General features: G+C 38.0%; 1 protein-coding gene across 1 annotated transcript in view; it reads right to left on the reverse strand.

The window, feature by feature from the left end:
- Positions 1-10,552, reverse strand: part of CCDC181 (coiled-coil domain containing 181) — a 28,109-nt gene extending 17,557 nt beyond the window's left edge. The window contains 11 exon segments of the mRNA XM_032591873.1: positions 1,584-1,600; positions 1,603-1,701; positions 1,704-1,787; positions 1,790-1,856; positions 1,858-2,222; positions 2,225-2,320; positions 2,323-2,506; positions 3,697-3,876; positions 5,508-5,554; positions 5,557-5,647; positions 10,312-10,552. Coding sequence (XP_032447764.1) covers positions 1,584-1,600; positions 1,603-1,701; positions 1,704-1,787; positions 1,790-1,856; positions 1,858-2,222; positions 2,225-2,320; positions 2,323-2,506; positions 3,697-3,876; positions 5,508-5,554; positions 5,557-5,647; positions 10,312-10,314 — 1,233 coding nt within the window. The 5' untranslated portion in view covers positions 10,315-10,552.
- Between the last annotated feature and the right edge of the window lie 13,720 nt (positions 10,553-24,272).

Consider the following 24,272-nt stretch of genomic DNA (forward strand, 5'->3'; position numbering starts at 1 on the left):
AAACTTGCTAAATCTCTAAGGGAATCCCATCCTCTAAAACCTCTGGTTGGTTAGATTTCAGGGTCTCAGATATTTTTAGCTGACTCCTGACCAGAATTGGGACCTGGGCTACAAGTTATCTTATCACTGTTTTAATTTGTTCTATACTCATTATTATCCCACTGTCAATGCTTTTCACAGCCAATGTTTCAAATCCTGTCAGAACTCAGATAATCTTTGTTCAAAGACTCAAAACCATTCACCAGATGTACCCTTTGACTGAAAGAAAGGAGAATCTAATTGACTTCTAGGTCTTATTTCCTCAAACCTCCTTGTTACTCAGACGTGGCCAGAAAACTCTCACCTCGCATGCTTATAGAACACATCAACACATAACAACCACTATGAGATTCTACCCTCCAAGGGACATGAGGGGCCCAGAGCAAGTTGCAGGTTGCCAACCACTCCAATAATGAAATAGGACTACATGATTCACAAAATCTGTCACTGATGTTTTCCTGCCAGAAAGATCTTGATCAGAAGGGGGAAATGTGAAGGAAGATTCAAAACGAAGTAAGTATTGCTAAGACAGTCACTGAAATAGAGTTGAAAGAACATTGAGGAAGTGGGGCCTACACATTGTCTCCTATTTCAAGTCTCCTGTTTCAATTCTCAGCCCACCATGATCTTTCGACTTTTGTCAATTGCAACTTGTCAACTGCAACCCTGACCAACCTGGTGAGACACATCTTGTATTGGATGGAAATTGTAACCTGTTGGCTAAACAGCCTCCTATGTGTATTAGCTAGTCAGCTTAACTCTGCCATCACCAATCATAATTTCTTTCCAAAACAAGCTATGTAACCTTGTGCTTTTTGCCTTTATAGGCCTGCACTCCAGCTCACTAGCTCCACTATTCAGAGCACACTTTGATTTAGGTCGACACTCTGCCTCCTGGATTGCAATCCCTAAGACCCCAAATAAATGCTTTGGTTACTTCACAGCCTCTTCTTAATCGACAGCACAAAACCACCATCACCATCACCATCATCATCACCTTGGATTCCATATGGAATGTTGGAAATATTTTGTTAAGGTTATTAGGCTCTATTCATCTAAAACTAAAATCTCTGAAATCAAGGAATTATAGGCATGGAGAATATGTGAAAACACATACACACACAAGTCAGAGAATTATAATCCAAATCTACCTGCTGCCTCCTAAACCCCAACAAATTTGTGCCTTCATTTTCCACAGGACACCTGATTTTCACCTGCTCACATCAAAATTACTTTCAGCAGTCCCTTCTCTGAGCCTCATCTTTAAATGAAGGATCAGATGATGTCATCACTGAGACCTCTGTCTCTAACACAAGTCATTCATTACTAGGCCCTGTGATCCATCCAAGAAAGGACCAAGATAATCATGGTGGTTTACCCCAATAATCTGCACTCTTAATATTTAACCACTTAATCTAACAATAGAAAAACAAACAAGCAAGCAAATATACCCAATACTTTGAGGAACTATTTCAAGTACCACTACATTTATAAAACATGAAAATACATCCCACTTTCAATATGATGCCCGCTTATGTGCTCACCTCTCTCTTTAGCTTTCTCTCTTTGTTTCTAGCCGTTTTTGCAGTTCTTTCTGTCGAGAGGAAAGACAATATGTTGAGGTCACTGGAGGTGTATTTGCAGACTGTGTCCTGTGATTAGGTTCCCATTCCCCTTACTTCGATCTGAGTTGGCAGAAGAACTTGGACGAGTCTTGGGGTTGGCTGGTGGCTGAGGGATATAAGCAGTGGCTCTTCTGTTGATGAATGAGCAACAGCATGAATCTTTGCTATCGGCTCTTCTTTCTTGACACCACTGAACATTTGAGTTGGAAGATCTGGATGACAACTGGTGAGGCTCGTTTTCTGTACTATTAGTATTAATGGGGGGCAAAACCCCCTGACTCTCAATGTCTTGTAAATTCAGAAGTTCAAACTTTCCATCTCTCTCGACTAGAATTTTCCTATCCTTGTTCTCTTCACAATTTCCATCAGTTAGTGACATGAGCACATTTTCTTGTCCAAATTCCTTGGAAATACGTAACTGTGAGAGTTTTCCAGACATACTACTTTCATTTTCAAGATAATTTTTGTAAGTATCAGTGTCTTCCAGTGGAGGAACTTCCAGATCAACTAATTTGTCTTTGAACTTAAGCTTCCGTTCCCTTTTATCATTCACAGGTCTTGATTCTGTAGAATCTTGTTGGCTTGTATAATTTTTTCCATAATATATCTCCTTACTTCCTCATCCTCTTCCTCCTCCAGGGCTCTCTGGCTTTCTACTTGGATTCCTGGAAAGAGTTTTCACTATCTGAATCTGATACGGGATCCAAAGGTTGAATACTCGGTACAGAAATGAAGTCATTTCTTCTTGGTGAAACTTCATCCTTCAAAGATTTGTCAGGATCAGAACCTCGTTCAGTGTGTTCTGTTTCTGTTTCATTGTCTTTTAATTCTTGGTTAATATTCTCTCATTCCCACAAGCCATCTAAAAAAATATATATAAGGTTCTCTTTTCAGTAAAATGAGACTCTTTGTCCATTATATGTAGATAATCCAAATGACGTTTCATAATCATGCAATATATTTTATGAATGGGAAAATTTACATGCTTCTTATTTACACTGTGCTATACTATTTGAATTCATATTTATGAGCATCCCAAGGGAAATACATGTGACAATAGCACTTTAGGAAAAATTTAATGCTAAATCTGAATTTGATGTTGCTAGGGCTAGGTTAATATTTTCAAAATTTTATGCTAATTAATGAAAGGGCAACTACAAACCGTACATTATTATGTTACTATGGTTCCTCTATAAAATCTTCCTCACTTTAAATTTTCAGAAGAAAATTTTGTTAAGTGTTTCTCCTTATAATATTTCTATTCTTCAAAAAACTATCTTTCTCCCCAGGACCATTACAATATCAGCCTTTAGTCAAGTGCTAATCACTCTGAGCTTCTTACAATCTTTTCAGATTATCATTGCTGCCATTTTCTGCAGAATCTATATCCAAATTCCAGTCAATTTTTATCTACGGATGACATTTTCCCTCCTCAACTATCCTCTGAGGCTCCAACAGTCTATGCCTAAACACCATCATAAACTCAGTTTTATATTAAAAAAGCGTAATTCCACATGAACCATAGATCAGTATTATCACATCACAAAACCTGCTCTACACCTGTTTCTAATTAAAGGCTTCTTATCTAACATCTTTTCCACATACATGCATATTCACCAACAAACAGAAACACTTTTCCCCTACGATATTTTTGTCCTTTTTCTCAGACAATTCTCTCCCTCCTGAAACAATTCTATGGGAATTACTACTTGCTGCTCTCTTCAACCTCGTAAATTCCCTTCCGCTTTTACATGCTTAAAGGCATCTTTTCTGCTAGCCATCTCTTCCTAACCTGCACAGCGTTGCCAGATGTCTGATAAGCAAATAAACCTGGACCATTAAATGTCTAACAAACAAGTAAACTAAGATTTCTGCATTGTAATTGGTTTTTTTTAAGCCATATTTGATTTTCTAGTTCATTCTGACAGTATCTGTTTCCTAATTACTCTTTGGTTTTCATTTTTTAAAACCCACTGCAGAAGAAGCCAAAGTTACCAAAAAATTCAGTGCAATAAAACTGCCACTTTCACACCCCCCAGCCCTCATCCCAGTCTCTATCTCTGTCATCCATTTTCCTGCCAGCCTCAGAGGAGGAAGTGATTATACCACCAACAAAATGAGTAAGATGGATGAGAGCCCTTTGTTTTGAAGCTGCCATTTCCCCAGTACCCACAATAGCCTCGGATCCATGGTAGGTGATAATTAATATTTTCTGAATGAAGTAAGAAATGAAACAATGAAGCATCATCATCACTTCTCTAATTCTAGCACTCTGTGCTTTGGATCTCACACCCCTCCAGTCATGAGACTTGGTTCAAACTGACCACTCTGGGGTCTCTCTGCCTCTACTCAATCTACTATTTTTCTGTAAAGATGCATCGAACTCCCACTTAAAGGCCATCTCAGGAAAACCTTTACTTTTCGCTCTGTTGCCTTTTTCAAATATTATCCCATTTGTCCTCTCCATTGCGTAAGAAAGCAAAATGCAACTAAGAGAAGTCTGTGATGTAAAACTGCCCGTCTTCTTTTTCTCATATTCTTTCCCTTAACCTTAAATCTGACTTCTGTCACAATTACTTAGGTCGTTGTCCCTCTAAAGTCACCTATTCTTATAGCAGTCTGACATCTTTTCTTTCAGTACCGATTGATGGACATTAATTGCATACATATATACATAGGAAGATGTACATATATGTATATAAACAGGTACCCACACACAAAGGACAGAGAGAGACACAGACACAGAGAGAGAACAGAGAGAGACAGACGAGAGACAGAGAGGAGGAGAGAGAGGGAGAGAGGGAGGGATAGATAGACTAGAAGGACGAGATACATAGAGCACGAGAGAGAGATATACATATATATACATACATATATACATATATATACTATATATATACATATATATATAGTGTGTGTATGTGTATCTATATATACATATACATATATATGTATATATATATACATATACATACATATGTGTGTGTGTATATATATATATATATATATATATATATATATATGTATATATTCATGATCCAGGAACGGGTTCATTTTCCTGGATTTCCCTTCTACCTGTATGATCATGTTTAATGGGTCCACTTTTTCCTACAGGTATTCCTATGTTCAGTTTTGACTCTCTACGCTTTTCCTCTATATACATTCCCCTGAAGGGCTAATTCAGTCTTAAGGTTTCAAATGTTAGCCAAAAGACCATGTTTTTTGAGGATTTGCTTTATTTTCATTTTATATTAAAAGTATAACCCCATGATTTTATCCAAGTTTATATAAAGTAGAAATTAATTGTACTTGTTTTTATTTTTGATGCAATAAATCATATTTATTTATATTATATAAATTATAATTTTAATTATAATTTACGTTTTTTAAATGTTTACTATTTTTGAGAGAGAGAGACAGAGCATGAGTGAGGGAGGGGCAGAGAGAGAGGGGAGACAGAATCTTTAGCAGGCTCCAGGCTCTGAGCTGTCAGCACAGAGCCGGATGCGGGGCTCGAACTCACAAACTGTGAGACCATGACCTGAGCCGAAGTCAGAAGCTCAACGGACTGAGCCACCCAGGCACTCCTATTTTTAATTATAATTTTAAACTTTATTAAGTGCTAACTTAATCCCTGTTCTCTCATCTCTCACCTTAGGATACAACATATAAACTCTTAATGTCTCAAGTTTCTCATCTCTAAGGTAGAAATAATGATACTTGTTCTATGTATATCAAAGGAATTTGGGGAGGTTTAGATGGACATAGTATATGCAAAACTCTTGAATTACAAAGCACTTTGTTAATGTAATTATTATGAATGCTTTTGGCAATTATATATACCTCTATTATGCTGGCACCACTTTTTTCTTTTTCATTAATTAACCATCCAGGTCCTTTTCAAAGTCATCTTCATATTCTCCACTTTCTTTTGAGTCCATATCTTTATTTTTCATCCATTTTCTGTTTGTTATAGAATAATGCTGTAAGATTTAAAAAGATAAGGTATATGTTATGTCCACTGTTTAGGGGTAGAATGGAGTATGGAGATTAATGTAATAGACTAACCAACACATAGAAACACAAAGCATGGAACGTTCAGAATAAACATGTATCTGATATACCCTGAAAGAGAGGCCTTCAATGGCCAGACATTTTCTAGATGTACCCACTCTAAAAACCACCCCCTCCACCCAATTCCTGAAATCCTCATTTACAAGGAGCCTAAAAAAGGGGGATAGAAGACTATCTGAGGCTTAGAGAAGGATTTTCCACATCCCCTGCCAATCGTTAAAACTCCTTGCCCAGGTCAGAGCAGATGACGCAGCTTTTAAGTCATACTCATTAACGTTGTCTAATGTCCAAATGAAAACAAATACAGGTTTCCTCAGCTCTCTGAAAGCAGAATATTCCAAGGAAAGCCAACATGGCATAAAGCAAAGAAGCAATTACAGTTTCATAAAAGCAAAATCCTCTTCAGGTTTCATTCAGTGAACAAAAACAGGTACAAATGTAGGTCTTTTGTCAAAGAGAAGCGTTAAAGCAAACTTTCAAATGTGGAGGAAACCTGAATACACTTCCTATCCTCAATTTTTTACTCCTTCTACTAGTTTCTAGGGCATGGTTATAATTGTGATCTGAGAGCTTTCAATTAAGTACCATTTGATTTTCAACTACAGTAAATGTTAATTTCCACAGAAGTCAAACTGTTTTAAACTCTATGAAATATATTTTTCATTAAAAAAAAAGCAAAAACAAATGTGATGTCTATACTATCCGGTAACAGTGATAAATAAATAGGTCAGGTGAAAGTTAATGTTATGAAAATGGTGTATAAATTCAGTCATTTTTAAGAGAACAAAGCTCAAGTTATCTACTAATTGAGGTCAGTTCCTAGCCTGCTATATAGTTTTATCTATAATTTTTCAAACAAAAGCAGCAAATAATCTTCACCTATGTGTCTGTATATGCATGTGAACTACATATATATGTGTATATATGTACAGTTTTGATGAAACTTTGTTGAACACCTACAATATTCCTATATACATTCCCATAAAGATTATAAGACAGACCTATGCCCCTGAGGTGTTTCCGGTATGGTACAGAACACAAACACAAACAAAACCCAGAAATTTTAAATGTAGATAAAAACAAAAATAAAAAGTAAAGAATTATGGAAGGCGGAATAAAAAAGCAATGAACTCAGTCAAAAATTGGAAATACCAAGGAAAGCTGAGATGGGCTTTGAATACTGAGTACAAGAGATTACTAGTTATTCAGACAAAGAGAACAGCACGAGAAAGAGCAAACAAACATGGAAGTGCATGAAATTGTCCAGGGTGACCTGAACATAATGTGTTCCTGAAGAAGAATCTGGAAGGAGGGAGAAGGGGTCAGTCTGATGTCCGATTATCTGTTCAAAAAACAGGGTTGAGGGAAAACTGTTCATGTAGATCTAATTGTCATAAATGTAGAAATATATAACAATCATCTGCACATTTTCCACTATTAAACAAAAACAGAAAGAGCAATGCTCTCTAAATGTACTAGAATTTAGGTCCAGTTTCAAAAGAAACTATAGAAATCTCATCTTCAGGGTCCCAAACACCTGGGACCCTGTTTGTATACCTGTTTTCTATACCTATGAGCCCTCTCTTGTGCCTGTAGCAAGACTGAGTTGCCTAAAACCCTTTCTGGAGGCAGAAAGTACCGATGTCAAGAACATATTTCTTTAGGATCTAAAATGAGAGAGATTTCGTCTGAATTAATAAACTACCCACAAGCTTCGTTTCGGCCACTGGCTCACTTACTATCTGTGAACCTTTGACTCGATCACCTAACCTGGTGCCAATTTTACTAAAGGGAGATGAGATATACATGATTTTCCTTCCAACGTTTGCCCAAAAAAGCATGTGGGAGAACACCTTCCCACTAGTTGCACAAGCACTAGCTAAGTGAAGAGGTGAGGCTTTTCAATACTGTGTGTGAAAAACATTTTAATAGGTTTTACTGAACAGTAGGTTCCAGTGAGTTAAAGGATGATGGGGACACCCAACCATATACATCAACTGCAAGCCTGAGACTATGGGTGAGACACAGAGAAGCGTGAAGCACCCTCTCCAGTGTCCTGGTCTGCACTGTAAAGGACAAAAGACAAGCTGGAACACATTCAGAGGCTAGCAAACCAGGAGGAAGAGGCATAAAAGAGAAGGAAGGGAAGAAGGGAGGCTATGAGAGTAATGCCTGAAAACCAGACCTGAGGAATGCCTTAGGAATATTATCCTAAAGAAAAGAAAACACAAAAGTCATGACACGTGCTTTACATTATCCAAATGGCTGCTGGCTGGAGGAAGACTGGACTTGCCTAACTTCAAACAGTGAAACTAGTGTCAGGGGCTGGAAACAGGGATATGTTTCGGCAATTTAAACAGAATTTACATTGCAAACTTGTCCTGAAGAGAAGTGAGCAGCCTATTAGAAGTGCTTCATTCCCTGTCAATGACAAGGAGCTTTGACAAAAACTGTTGAGCTGGGGGACCCCTAAGATTTATTTTAAACTTTTTATAAGCTGCAAATTAGCAAATAACTGCCAACTCATGAAAAGCACGAGAATTTAAAAGGAAATGCACAGTATCATGATAAACTTAATCGAAAACAAGTGATCGGGGGCCTTTTAAATCCAAGACTTAAAAACTTCTGGTCTATTTCAGTTCAATGTCCGCCTGCCTTAGCATAGTGTTTGGTATTGATTGGTACCCTTCCCCTTCTCAAGACAAAGTTAGTTTTAGGTACATGAATGCAAATCATTCAATCTAATTATTCAACTGGATAATTACAACTATTTCCAATGTATTAGTTGGATTACAATTCCTTCTAGATACTGATTTCTTTTAAACTAAGAATACAGAACGGACTTACTTAAAGAACTCGAAGTAAGGTTTCAGTAATTTGTAAAGCAAAGGTTGAGAGCAATAATATTTTGAGGTAACCTAGGGAAAACCAAACCAATGCTTTGGAGTGAGTTTATCTACCACTGGCTGGCCGCAAGACAGGCTAACTCACCTCAACCGTTATGCCTAACTATCTACTAATTGAAAGTAAGGGTGCCATGGATGATTAGAACACACTAAAACTCACTGTGATCCAAAATACTTATAGAAACAATACTGTCTTTCACAGTCACAAGTGCCTTAGGATAATCTGCTTTCTTTTCAGACCAGGGATCTTGGAATTTATTTATTAAGATGTTTAGGTTACATAATGTTAGACTAAAATTTCTATGGAACTCTCCAGTGCTCTCCTTTAATTTTGTAATAAACATAGCTCTGAATTTGTAAACAAATAGTTGCCTGAGGACTTTGGTAGCTGTGCTTTATTATTTACAACGAATTTCACCCATGTGAAAGCTCAAATTTAAAACAGATAGGATCAGCATAATCGATAAAAATAAAATGAAAAAATCAAACTACTAGGTGTTATTAAATCGTACTATTATGCAAGAATTGAAAAGAGAAAAAGCCACAGTTTGAAGTGACTCTAAGAAGAAAATGAAGGTGCATTAAATTTGTACCGCCGTTCTTTTCCTGTCTCTTCAAAAACCTCATGGCTGGTTGCCAAGTAACAAAGAACGTAAATCATAAATTCTTGTTACCAAGTCCCTTAAGCCTTTTTCAAATGCGTCACAGGATATCCAATCCCCTTCAGTTGTTTTAATCATCATCCCCCAGGGCACTGGCCATATGCTACACAGTCAACATACTGGAACAAAAACACATTTACACAAACTGAATCCCTCACACTTACTCCTTGTGAGTTTCACACATTTAAATTTCAATGTTTATCAGCAGTAAAAATCTCTGTGTGGCTTGAGTAAGAACCACCCTCTTAATAGGTTAACTGTAATAAGAGACAGAAATTAATTCCTTCCTCCTGGGTGTCTGCTAAATCCCCTGTGAGTATGTGACTGCAGATCCTTTAATGTGAGTCTAAGCTAAGTCTATATGTATACGCTTTTGACAACTTTCTTTCGGGATTCAGACCTTCGAAAATAGTTTAATTCATGACCCCAGCCTTATCTCATAGCCTGTTAAACACATGCTTGTTTAACATCGAAGAGGATCGAAAGAACGTCAAAGACAACCCGTTTTAACACAAAATAAGTACTTAAGCAAAAGCTAACCCCCTAAGAACACCATGAGACCACCTGGCCCATTCTCCCTGCTGCCTCCTTCTCAACTGAATTTTAAAATTCTTAAATTCATGCTCTGTCACCAAGTATGACAATTAAATAGTATTTTACAACATTAGGTGGTAAGTTTAATTTGTATCCAGGGTCCCCAGGTACCATCGACCTAAATGAATACCCGAGCCTCTTCATGGAAGCTACCATTTCAGGAATGACTTTTTTTCTCCTGGGGAGGAGAACTTTGAGAGGGGTAAGAAAATGACAAAATGGGGGGGGGGGTTCCCTCCTACAAAGCCAAGCAAGCAAGGTGCTGCCAGACTTCCCCCTCGGGCTCGCCGGACCCGGGACTCGCCCGCATCAGAAGCCCACAGGAAGGCTCTTCGCTCCCTTCTTCTAAGCACTTTTCCTCCCAGACGTCCCAGACGTTTGACCCCCGTCCCCTCTATAAATATCTCCCACCATAAAAATCTCCGCATCATCCTTCCCTTCTCTCCCTCTGGTTCCCCCTCCTGCCTGTGTGAGATGCAGCGGCTGGGGTCACAGAGATGGCCGGGGGAGCTCTCCTCTCCTCCTCTTTCTAAGCTCTGACAGACAGTGAGGCGAGGGAGACCCCGGCACCTGCTCCCACGGCGGCAGGGACGCAGGTGCCATAGCAACGGCGCGTCTCCGCGTCCTCCATCCGGGCCTCTCTTACTACGAGGGCGCGGTGGACCGGCGCAGGCGCAGACGGCAGCTGAGAACACCTGCTCCTCCAGGCGCGCTTCCCCGGGGCCTGCCTGAGCCCTGCCGGGCTGCGGTTTCCAAGGAGACAATCGAGCTCTGCACGCTCCACGCGCAGGTTTCCAAGGCGCGAGTCAGAGTTGGCGAAGGATCGCTTTCTTGGCTGGTGACTTTTCCCGCGTGGAGTTGTCTCTCGCCAAATACGGATAGTTTTAGAGCGATTTCTGGAGGGTACATGTCTGTGTGTTATTTTCTTCGCGTTATCAAGTCATTTCAGTTTTCTCCTAGGTAAGCGGATTGCTAATTAGCTACCAGATTCTTTTACTGGAAGCTTCAGCAACCGCACCGCGAATGAAAACACATCCTTTTGCACCCGAAAGGGTGGTCAAAGGATGCTTGCTCCAGGTTTCAAGAATGTGAGAATGGTCAACTAGGATATTCTCAATCCTCCTTAAAGATCGACTTTATGTATAAAAGGAGGCCAAAGTGAACTTTTGATTGCAGTGACAAATGACAAGATTTTAGAAACTGGCCATTCCCCTGCCAGAAACAAACAGGGAGAAATGAAAGTACTTCCTCAGTACACTCATAATTTTCAGATTCTTTTTTATTATTAGGATGTGTAATGCATATTTATTTGCTTGATGTTTATTTATTTTTGAGAGAGAGAGCACAAGCAGAGGAGGGGCAGAGAGAGGGGGACAGAGGACCTGAAACCCCACTGACAACGGCAAGCCTCATGTGGCGCTTGAACTCACAGACCAGAAGATCATGACCTGAGCGGAAGTCAGGTGTTCAGCCAACTGAGCCACCCAGGTGCCCCTAATGTTTGTCTATTCTGAGAGAGAGAGAGAGTAGAGAGAGAGAGAGAGAGAGAGAGAAGAGAAGAGGAGAGGCGGAGAAAGAGGGAGAGAGAAAATTCCAAGCAGGCTCCGTGCAGAGCCAGTCATGGCGCTTGATCTCTCAAACCGGAGAGATGGTGACCTGAGCAGAAATCAAGAATCGGAAGCTTCATGAACTTTGCTACCCAGGCACCTCTGTTTATTATCAGAATGTTTATCACCTGGTATAATGGAGAGCATCTTTTCTTCAAAGTGGGGCACATAGAATTGAGTTTTAAAGTATTCTCCAAATTGTAAACTAAGTAAAAATAAAGAAGATTTTAAGGTTAAAATGGATTACAATATTTACTGTGTTTCTTAGCTGCAATGTGTAACTCATAGTTCCAGATTAATGTTTCTCCTGCTGCAGGACTTCGATCTTAGGCCAAACACTTGAAAAAGATAAAATATAAATTATTGACTGTTTAAGGTGGAAGGAATTTTAGTTAAATCTCCTTTAATGAAGGGGCCCTGGGTGGCTCAATCGGTTAAGCACCCAGCTTCAGCTCAGGTCATGATCTCATCATGATCTCACAGTTTGTGAGCTGGAGCCCCGCGTGGGGCTCTGTGCTGACAGCTCCGAGCCTGGAGCCTGCTTCGGATTCTGTGTCTCCCTCTCTCTCTGCCCCTCCCCTGCTCACGCTCTGTCCTCTCTCTCTCTCAAAAATAAATAAACATTTGTTTTAAATCTCCTTTAATAAGTATGGAATTACTACCAAGGCTACATCTAGGTAACATCTAGGTTTCAGAACTCCTAATTTAATATTTTTCCCGCTGGTCCTCCCAAATATTTGTAAATGTTTTTTACAAATGTAATGGGATATAGCACCCAAAAAGTGGAAACAACTCAAATGTCTATCAAGTGATGAAAGCATAAATAAAATGTGGTGATAAACCTGAGCTCCTAAAAAAGATCTATTTCACTAGCATCTATGAAAGAAAGCAGAGAAATAATAGGTTTTCAATAATTAATTTCATTCAATATTTTCCTGCTGAGTGCCTTACTTACAGGTCTGCTGGGAGGTGAATAATTTCTAATCTATGCATGAAGGAGCTCATAGTCTAAAAAAAGGAGACGGGCTTTAAAGAAAGGGAACACAGTGTGATACACAAGGTACAGATATAGCTCAAAACTGGAGATCAATTAGGAAAATGTGATGACAAAGAGTCCTTTGCAAAGTGTTGACATTAGAGCTGACTTTTGAAGAATGAAAAGAATTGCACAAGGGTGGGGCGTTATACACAGAGAAGTTAGCATTTGCGAGGGCATGGGGGCATCAACTTGTTTATTCCAGGATCGTTATGTAATTCAGAATTGCTGGCAGCATAAGATGAAATCTGTCCTTCATTGCCCGTGGCAGCCTCTGAGATATTGTAAGCATGTTATGAAAACCACTGAAGTATGATCTGTGAACAGGCATTTCCATTAAAATTAATAGCATCTTTGGGTAAGTTAAGTGCATCCTTCATTTCTTCTAACTGTGACTTCCTTAAAAGAAGAGACTGAGTTTTAGGTATTTCTGTATACTTAGCAGAACTGGCATTTAAGTGGCTAGTAAATATTTGTTGAGTTGACATAACTCAGTAAATGAGCTAATTTTATTGTGAATAACCTTAATCATGTAACTGAATTCATAATTTGTTCCTACTACTTTATCAGCTCAGAGGTTATTGAAGGAATTAGTGTTTTGATGATCAAGGAGAAGGGAAGAATAGATTTCTAAAATGGGGCATTTTAGAAAGTGCAGACCTTTGGTAAATTAGGATAATCAGAGATACCATGAGACCATGAGAATACAGGACTGGCATATTAAGTGAGGAAGAAATGATGGAGGAATGCTAATGACACATTTGGCAAATTTTTTTACGTTTTTAAACTTTTTTTAATGTTTATTCATTTTTGAGAGACAGAGCTATTGACTAGGGGAGGGGCAGAGAGAGAGGGAGACACAGAATCTGAAGCAGGCTCCAGCCTCAGAGCTGTCAGCACGGAGCCCAACGCGGGGCTCGAACTCACAAACCATGAGATCGTGACCTGAGCCAAAGTTGGACGCTTAACTGACTGAGCCACCCTGGCGCCCCACATTTGGCAGTTTCACAGAGTTCAGCAGGTCACTCTGCTCTCTCTCTCTCCATACGCATTTAAACAATCCCATTTACTATAGCATCAAAAAGAATAAATACTTCAGAAATTACTAAGGAAGTGAAAGATCTATATACTGAAAACTATAAGATATTGATGACAGAAATGGAAGAAAACATGAATGAATAGAAAGATCTTCCATGTTCATGGAAGAATATGTTTTTAAATTTTTTTAATGTTTTTTTGAGAGAGAGAGAGACAGATTGTGAATGGGGGAGGGGCAGAGAGAGAGGGTGACACAGAATCCAAAGCAGGCTCCAGGCTCTGAGCACAGAGCCTGACACGGGGCTTGAACTCACCAACTGTGAGATCATGACCTGAGCCGAAGTCAGACGCTTAACCGACTGAGCCACCCAGGTGCCCCTTCATGGATTGGAAGAATATTGCTAACATGTTCATACTACCCAAAGTAATCTACAGATTCAATACAATCCCTATCAAAATTCCAATAGGATTTTTCACAGAGAAAGGAAAATAGTCCTAAAATTCACATGAAACCACACAAGACCCCAAATAACCTAAACAGTCTTGAGAAAGAACAAAGCTATGGGCATCACACTCCCTGATACCAAACTATATTACAAAGCTATAGTAATTGAAACAGTATGGTAATGGCACAAAAACAGAACCATACATCAATGGAACAGAATAGAGAGCCCAGAAATAAATCCATGCTATCTGTTCAACCAATCTTTGACCATGGTGCCAAGGATACACAATGGGGAAAGGATTGTCTCTTCAATAAAAGGCTTTGGGTAAACTGGATATCCACATGCAAAAGAATAAAATTGGACCCGCATCTTACATCATATACAAAAATTAACCTGAAATGGATTGAAGACTTAAGTGTAAGACCTGAAACTGTAAAATTCCCAGAAGAAAACATAGTGAGTAAGCTCTTTGAAACTAGTCTTGGCAATGACTTTTTGGGGCATAACACCAAAAAAGCATAGGCCATGAAGCAGAAATTAAAAAGTGGGACTGCATTAACCAAAAACTTCTGCACAGCAAAGGAAACCATCAACAAAATGAAGAGGCAACCTGTGGAATGAAAGAAAATATTTGCCATCCACATATCTGATAAGAGGCCAGTACCCAAAATGTATAAGGAAGGCATACAACTCGATAGCAAAAATACAAATAAAGAATCCAATTTTAAAATGGGCAAAGGACATATATAGACATTATTGCAAAGAAGACATACAGTGACCAATAGGTATATGAAAAGGTACTCAACATCACTAATCATCAATGCAAATCAAAACCATGATGATAGGCCACCTCACATCTGTTAGAATGTCTATTATCAAAAAGGCAGAGAGATAATAAGTGTTGGTGAAGATGTGGAGAAAAGGGAACCTTGAGCACTGTTGGTGGAAATGCAAACTGGTACAGCCACCATGGAAAACAGTGTGGAGGTTCTTCAAAAAATTAAAAATAGAACTACCATATGACCCAGCAAAACCACATCTAGGAATATACCCAAAGGAAAGGAAATCAGTATCTCAAAAAGATAGCTGCATTCCTATGTTCCTTGCAGCATTATTCATAATAGCCAAGACATGGAAACGATCTGAGAGTCCATCAAAGGGTGAATAAGAAAGAAAAGTGTGATAAATACACATACATATGATGGAATATTTTTCAGCAATAAAAAGAAGGAAATTCTGCCATTTGTGACAACATGGATGAATCTGGAGGATATTATGCTGAGTGAAATAAGCCAGACAAAGAAAGACAAATTCTGCCTCACTTATATGTGGACTCTAACAAAGTTGAACTCATGGAACCAAAAAGTAGAACAGTGGTTGCCAGGGGCTGGAGAGTGAGGGGGAAATGGGGAGATATTTGTCAAAGGGCACAAACTTTCAGCTCTAAGATGAATAAGTTCTTGGGATCTGTATGGCATGATAACTATAATAAATATAATGTACTGTATACTTGAAATTTTCTAGGAGAGTAGATTTTAGGTATTATCCACAAAAACAAACAAAAAAAAGTATATGAGGTGATAGATGTGTTAATTAACTTGATTGAGGTAATCATTTCTCTCTCTCTCTCTCCATGTACATATATACCTACACATAAAATCATCACACTGTAAAACTTAAAATCATGCTGTGCAAACTAAATATGTACCATTTTTCTCACTTATATCCCAATATAGCTGGAAAAATAAATACAATCCTTTCCTCTCCTCTCTGATGTAACTGCCCTCAGCCTGTTCAGTGACTACACAGAAATGGGAATTAAAGAATGTAAGAACAGGATGATTCAGGAAGAATCAGGTAGATAGAGAAAAGAAGTTGTCTGCTATCCAGGGCCTTTCACTTAACATGCCTTGTTCTTCTTAAAGTCTGAAATGTTAAATATCAATGAATAACCTTATTTTCATTACGGCAGTAGAAATGTGTTCAGAATTTATGATTCATTAGAGACTGTGGGATTCTACAAACATAAGATCCCTGTATAGTGACCAGTGCCATATGTTTTCCTCTCCACTTTTAACTTAATAATAGTTATAAGCTTAGGTTTTAAATGTGCATTCTGTAAAGAATCCCAGAAATGGATAACACTCCTGCAGTCTTCAGTGGTTGGTCATCACAGGATACAAAGAAGTAACGAGCACACACTGTCGCAAGAGACGAGCATCACGTTGAGCAACTCTGTTTAAATAATGGACATTTGAAGGAAGGCTTTGACTTAGATAAGCTGATATACAACTTAAGTAACGAAAAGAAAAGGAGATTAAATAAGGGTCAAGAATTAGAAAGACGTGACCATACATGTCTCCTATAAAACTGTTCCAGTAATCTACTTTGCAGACAATACTCAGATTTGGCATAGTCATATTTTAAATCATTCAACAGATAATTATTGAGCATTTATGCACCACAGTTCTATGTACTCGGAATATATCGATGAACTATTACATTCCCTGGAAATCAGAGTTCCAATGACTTCAACCACCTAAAACCCATTTGTAAAAAAAAAAAAAAGAAAGAAAGAAAAGAAAGAAAAGAAAAGAAAAGAAAAGAAAAATAAAAGAAAGAAAGAAAAGAAAAGAAAGAAAGCAAGTGCTGGGGCACCTGGGAGGCTCAGTCAGTTAAGCGTCCAACTCTTGATTTCCTCTCAGGTCACGATCTCACTGTTCATGACTTGGAGCCCTGCATCAGGCTCTATGCTGACAGTGCACATCCTGCTTGGGATTTTCTTTCTCTCCCTCTCTCTCTGCCTCTCTCTCTCTCTGTCTCTCAAAATAAAATAAACATTAAAAATAAAAACAATTGAAAGGAAAGTGCAAAAGCTTGAAAGCAAAAATATAAGGCTATTACAGAGTTTGTGGGCTAAGTGTGAACAGTTTGTAGGAGAGTCTCTCCTAGTAAGTGGGATATTTTCTGAATTTTATATCTTTACATTCCATCGTTAATGCTACTCACTTGCAGAACACTTTATAGTTGTAATGTTTCACATACATGTTTTGAAATGGTATGTTAACATCTAGATCTTTTTTAAGTTAAAAACTATTTGATAATATGGGGAATATTTTCTTTAGAGAGTCGAAAATTCGCTGTCTTCACGGAGCTCACTTCCAGTAGAAAGAAGACAGTAAGAAACATACTAAATAAGTAAGTCTTACTGTATGTTAGAAGGTGATAAATGCTATATAAACATAGATCAAACAAGAGGATCAGAAGTATTGGGGTGCATTCTGAAAGCGGGGTTGAACTTGTACATAAAGTAGTCCAGTAAACCTTATTGAGGTGACATTTGAAACTTTTCTTAGAATTACTTACAGATTTGGCATAGATTGACATCAGATATATCACTTAACTAGAAATAGCTATGATGGAAAATATGACAAGTACCCCCCCCCCCCCAATCAAGACTTTCTTTCTGTAACTGACTGTGATGAGTATGTCACACTGAAGACTGGGGCTCGAGTTTGCTTGTGACCTTCAGCAGCAGGACAAACACACTTTTAGCTTGTACACCAGCAATACATTCCTTAAACATTCTAGGTTTTTTTTGGTTTTTTTTCCCAAATTTTTATTTAAATTCTAGTTAGTTAACATAGAGTGTAATATTGGTTTCAGGAGTAGAATTCAGTGCTTCATCACTTACATATAACATCCAGTGCTCAACGCAACAAGTTCCCTCCTTTATACACATCACCCATTTAGCCCACCCCCCACCCACCTCCCTCCATCAATGCTCAGTTTGTTCTCTATCATTAAGAGTCTCTATGGTTGTTTCCCTCTCTCTTTCCACTCCCATATGTTTATCCGTTTTGTTTCTTAAATTCCACATATGAATGAAATCATTTGTATTTGTCTTTTTCTGCCTGACTTATTTTGCTTAGCATAATACACTCTAGCTCCATCCGTGTCATTGCAAGTAGCAAGATTTCATTTCTTTTGATGGCCGAGCAATATTCCATTGTATATATATGTCACATCTTCTTTATCCATTCATCTGTTGATGGACATGTGGGCTCTCTCCATAGTTTGGCTATTGTTGATAATGCTGCTATAAATATCAGGGTGCATGTGCCCCTTTGAATCAGTGTTTTATCCTTTGGATAAATACCTAGTAGTGCAATTGCTAGATCATAGGGTAATTCTATTTCTAACTTTGTGAGGAACGTTCATACTGTTTTCCAGAGTGTGTGCACCAGTTTGCATTCCCACCAACAGTGTAAGAGGGTTCCCCTTTCTCCATACCCTCGCCAATACTTTGTAGTTTCTTGTGTTGTTAATGTTAGCCATTCCGACAGGAGTGAGGTGGTATCTCATCATGGTTTTGACTTGTACTTTCCTGATGATGAGTGATGTTGAGCATCTTTTCATGTGTCTGTTAGCCATCTGGATGTCTCCTTTGGAAAAATGTCTATTCATGTCTTCTGCCCATTTTGTAACTGGATTATTTATTTTTTTGGGTGTTGAGTTTGATAAGTTCTTTGTAGATTTTGGATACTAACCCTTTATCAGATATGTTGTTTGCAAATATCTTCTCCCATTCTGTCAGTTGCCTTTTAGTTTTGTTGATTGTTTCCTTCGCTGTGCAGAAGCTTTTTACCTTAATAAGGTCCCAATAGTTTATGTTTGCTTTTGTTTCCCCTGCTTCCCCAGACATGTCTAGTAAGAAGTTGCTCTGGCCAAGGTCAAAAAGATTGCTGCCTATGTTCTCCTCTGGGATTTGATGGTTTTCTGTCTTACATTTAGGTCTTACATCTATTTTGAATTTATTTTTGCATATGGTGTAAAAAAAAAGTGGTCCAGTTTCATTCTTCTGTATGTCGCTGTCCAGTTTTCCTAATGCCATTTGTGGAAGAGACTGTCTTGTTTCCATTGGATATTCTTCCCTGTTTTGTTGAAGATTAGTTGACTATGCTATTGTGGGACCACTTCTGGGTTTTCTATTCTGTTCCATTGACCTATGTGTCTATTTTTGAGCCAGTACCATACTGTCTTGATGACTACAGCTTTGTAATATAGCTTGAAGTCTGGAATCCTGATGCCTCCAGCTCTGCTTTTCTTTTTCAGGCTTGCTTTGGCTATTTGGGGTCTTTTATGGTTTCTTGCAAATTTTAGGATTGACACTCTAATTTGAAAAAAATATTTACACTGTTATATTTTTCTTTGTTCAGCAGCTTTGTTTAGCACTTGCTTCTTGTGTTCGGTACTTTTGATGTATGCCCAACCCCCATGAGGCAGAAGTTTCAAGGATCTCCTGCTGTGAGGCTCTAGCTTACTCAGCATGTGACTGAGAATCCTGTAATCAACCCTTAACTGGAGAAGGATATGATGGCAATAAATTATCATGGAAAAGAAAATGAATCAGAGGTTGGCCTTTGAGAAAAGCAGCAAATATAATTTACCTTTTAAATAGTTGACTGGAAAACTCTCCTTTTATAAGTGGTGTTTCCTTGCTTAATAAATAATTATTATTTGAAACTGTCTACCCATAAATGTTTGAACATCAGTGCCATTTGCTGAGCTATGCTGTCAGTCTCACTCTTTTCAGTGCAGTTTTACAGTAGACATTTCACTTCCTTGACTCCCAGACATACATATTTAGTATGAAAAGCAAAAAATAATAAAATAAGGAAGCTCGACTGCAAAGCCTCTATTTAAAGTATACACATGGTGTTGATGACCCCCGATAAGAATGAGCCTGTCTTCTGCTGATGTGCTCTGCTAGAGCAAAGAACAACTGACTCATAGGTGAGGAAATGTATGTCAGTTCACTTGATTGTCATAAAAATGCTTTTAAGTAAAGTCTCTGTCATCCTCTGTATTCACTTACATTCTTTACTGTTAACGTCACTCCATAAATTTATTCTCAACCTACACCGGAGTTGAAGCCGCTTTGCAATAACGTCCTAAATACAATGGGTGGTGGACAGAGATAAGAGAATGCCAACATGCCAACACTGAGAGTCAGTTCAGTCTTAGCTGAGTTTAAAATTTCAAGTAGCCAGTGTAAAAAAAAAAAAAAAGGAAATAAAGTATATTATTTAGTTCTTATCAGAAAGAAATACTAACCCATGTTCCTCAGGAAAAACTTGTCCTGGCATTAATTTTTAAAAGAATTTCTTAGGTAAGGTTTTAGTAGGAGTCGTGAGTGACGTTAAAGACCAGACCTTCAATAGCATTTTTACAGCAAAGACATAGACAGGTTCCTTATGTCTGTTCATATTTTCACTAATCTAGAAAAATGACACTCACAACCACATATTTTGAAAATTGGCTTTGTATTTTCCACCTTTTGTCTCTTGGTCAGCTATGCCTGGTGAACGCCTCCTGCCTTGTAATACCAACTCAAAAGCAGTGGTGGCTACATACTGGGGTTGACAATTTTGTTAAAGCTCGTTACAAAAATTGGATATGCAAGAGAGTACATTAGCATTAGCTGATAATGGACTCATCTTCTGAATCCAGATGCAGAGTGAACACCTGCCAAGAACGTAGCTTGCCACAGTTCGTGTCAGCAACCAAAACACTCTAAAAATTTAAGTGCCATCGTACCTCTCGCTAGCTTTCCAATGCCATTATCATAACATCTAAGCTCCTGACTTTGCTTCCAAGTTTCTGCAGAATTAGGCCTCTTCTTACTCCTGTAACGTCACCTCCTACCACGTTCCTGCTTATGCTTCATACTCAAACACTCTAACCAACCTTCCTCCCTGTGCCTCAAGCATCTCATTCCCAACTTTGCTAGTGCGTCTGTACCTGGAATGTTCTTCCCCAGATATTTGCATTCACATCCTTGCCTTGTTCCTGATCTTAGGAGGAAAGTGCCTAATTTCTCACCACTAAGTATGATATTAAGGGTAGGTTTTTTTGTAAGTTCTTTATCAAATTGAAAACATCCCCCTCTTTTCTTAGTATACTGAGAATTTTTATCATGAATGGTTATCAAATTGTGTCACATGCTTTTTCGGCTTCAGCTGTTATGTTCACATTATCTTTCCTCTTTACCCCATTGATGGATGGATTACATTGACTTTTTTTTTTCTCTAAGTCAGAGGTTTTCTTTGTTTATTAAGATCTAATTGACATACATTATATTAATTTCAGTTGTATAACATAATGATTCAATATTTGTGTATATTCCATTGATTGATTTTTTAAATGTTGAACCACCTTGCACATCTGGAATAAATCTCACTTGTGGTGTATAATTCTTTTTATACATTGTTAAATTCAATCCACAAATATTTTGTTAAGGATTTTTGGTGTCTATGTTCGTGAGAGGTCTTGCTACGTGGTTTCTTTCTTGTAATGTCTTTATTTGTTTGGGGCGTCGGGGTAATGTTGAACTCATAGAAAGAGTTGCCTCTGCTTCTGTTTTCTGGAAGACATTGTAGAAAATTGGTATCATTTCTTCCTTACGTATTTGGTAGAACTTATCACTGAAACCATCCAGTCCTAATGCTTTCTTTTTTGGATGGTTATTGATTAGTGATTCAGTTTCTTTAATAGTTCTTTAATAGTTAACTATAACTACTGTTATAGATTGTGATTAGTCCATTCCATCTAAATTATCAAACTTGTGGGCCCAGACCTTTCATATTATTTAGTTATTGTCCTTAAGTGTCCCTGGGATCAGTAGTAATGATCCCTCTTTCATTTCTGATATTGATAATTTGTATCTTTTCTCTTTTTTTTTCTTAGTTAGCCTAGCTACAGGTTATTGCTTTTTACTGATTTCTTTAAAGGAATACCTTTATATTTCCTTGATTTTTCTCTATTTCCTGCTTTCAATTCATTTATTTCTGTCCTAATTTTACTATTTCTTTTCTTCTGCTTGCTTGAGGTTTTAGTTGCCCTTCTTTAGTTTTCCTAAGGTGGATGCTCAAATTATTAATTTAGATCTTCCTTCTTTTCTAATATATGTATTTAATGTTATGGACTTTCCTCTAAACAACTCTGGCTCATCCCATGAATTTGATAATTTGTATTTTCATTTAGTTCAAAATATTTCATGTTTGTTTTTGAGACTTCTTTTTGACACATGTTATTTAAAAGTGTGGTGTTTAATCTCCAAATACTTGGAGGTTTTACAGTTATTTTTCTGTTATGCATTTTCTGTTATGCAGTTTAATTGTATGATAGTCTAAGAATCTAATTGTATGATTTCTATACTTTCAAATCTGTAAAGGTGTGTTTTATAGTCCAGAATGTGGCTATTGTGTGATTGTCTATTCAAGTTTGAAAAGAATGAATTATTCTGCTGTTACTGGATGGAGCAGTCTGTATGTGGCCAATTCAATTAAGTTAAATGATGTTTGTCAGGTAGATCGTATCCTTACTGATTTTCTGCCTTTTTGATCTATCAATTACTAAAAGAGTGTGTTGAAGTCTTTAACTATAATAACTTTAATAGTGGATTTTTCTGTTTCTCCTTTTAGTTCTCAGTTTTTGTCTTATATATTTTGATGCTCTGTGTTAAGTGCATACATATTAAGAATTGTTATGCCTTCTTGGAAAATGAACCCCTCTATCATTATGTAATGCCCTTCTTCATCTCTGATAATTGTCCTTATTCTGATTCTTGAAAGCGTATGCTACTTCAGCTTTCTTTAATGAGTGTTTGTCGCAGACTCTGAGTCTGCAGTTCTCTCTTCAACAGCAAGACAGCAGCCGCAGAATTGAATACAATTGAATTAGGGCTAATATCCAGGGGGAGACAAGAGCCCCGAACAGGGGTTTTGTCTCTGTATTATTGACCTCTCAAGATCTCACACACGTGGTGGATGTGAAGAAAACAATCAGATAGTAATCATTAACTTGTGTGTAACAGCAGAGGACCTGGGGTGGGGGGTTGTGGGGGTGGGGGGCTAGGCCAAGTGGTGTTTGTGATCAAAGTATATTGGCGCCAGATGAAAAGTAATTTCCTGCAGGTGTATAACAAATTACTCGTGGATCCCATTACAGTATCTCACTACTCACCTTGGGCGCTTTCACCCTGTGCAGCGGCTTTCCGCCCTAAGCTTTTTTCTAACCCACTTATGTAAGTATAAAGGAATTCTTGAACCTATTTCCCCACAGGTGTTAGCATATCTTTCTCAACCTTTGCTTTTAATCTACATGTGTCTTTATATTTAAAGTGGGTTTTGGTACCTGGTTGGCTCAGTCAGTTAAGCATCCACTTGGCCCAGGTCATGATCCTGCGGCTCATGGTTCGAACCCCACATCGGGCTCTGTGCTGACAGCCTGGAGCCTGCTTTGGATTTTGTGTCTTCCTCCCCTCTCTCTCAAAATCAATAAACATTAAAAAAATAAAGTGGGTTTCTTATAAACGACTTATTGTTGGATTTGTTTTTATTCACTCTGACAATCTCTGTCCTGTAATTGTTGTATTTAGATACACTTATATTTAAAGTGATTATTGATATAATTATCAGTATAATTACCATGTTTTTAACTTGGTACTTTGTTACTTTCTCCCTTGTTACTTTCTTCTCCCTCTTTTTCTGCCTTCTCTGGTTTTAATTGGTAATTTTATATTACCTAGTTTAACCTCCTCTCTTAGGATAGCAATCATATGTTCTTAATAAAAAATTTGCTGGTTGCCCTAGACTTTACAATGTCCATTTTAAGCTAATCTAATGCTAATTTTATGTAGTGCAGGTACATTATAGTAGATTATCCATGATTCTTTCCTCCTGACCCTTGTGACATCACTGTCATTTATTTAATTATCCATATGCTATAATCACCCAATATATTGTTTTCTATTATAATTTTAGTCTAAAGTTTAGTTTTCAATAAATTAGAATAAGAAAAGCGAAAGATTTTATCTGAACTTCATATATTCCTTCCTTGAGATTTTCCTTTCTTTAGTAGATCCATGTTTCTGATCTGTATCATTTCCCTTCTCCCTGAGGAACTTCTTTGAATATTTCTTGCAGAGCAGAACATTATTTTTTTTTTTAATTTTTTTTTCAACGTTTATTTATTTTTGGGACAGAGAGAGACAGAGCATGAATGGGGGAGGGGCAGAGAGAGAGGGAGACACAGAATCGGAAACAGGCTCCAGGCTCTGAGCCATCAGCCCAGAGCCCGACGCGGGGCTCGAACTCACGGACCGCGAGATCGTGACCTGGCTGAAGTCGGACGCTTAACCGACTGCGCCACCCAGGCGCCCCGCAGAGCAGAACATTATAA

The sequence above is a fragment of the Lynx canadensis genome, chromosome F1 (genome assembly GCF_007474595.2).
Source record: "Lynx canadensis isolate LIC74 chromosome F1, mLynCan4.pri.v2, whole genome shotgun sequence".
NCBI classification, from domain to species: domain Eukaryota; kingdom Metazoa; phylum Chordata; class Mammalia; order Carnivora; family Felidae; genus Lynx; species Lynx canadensis.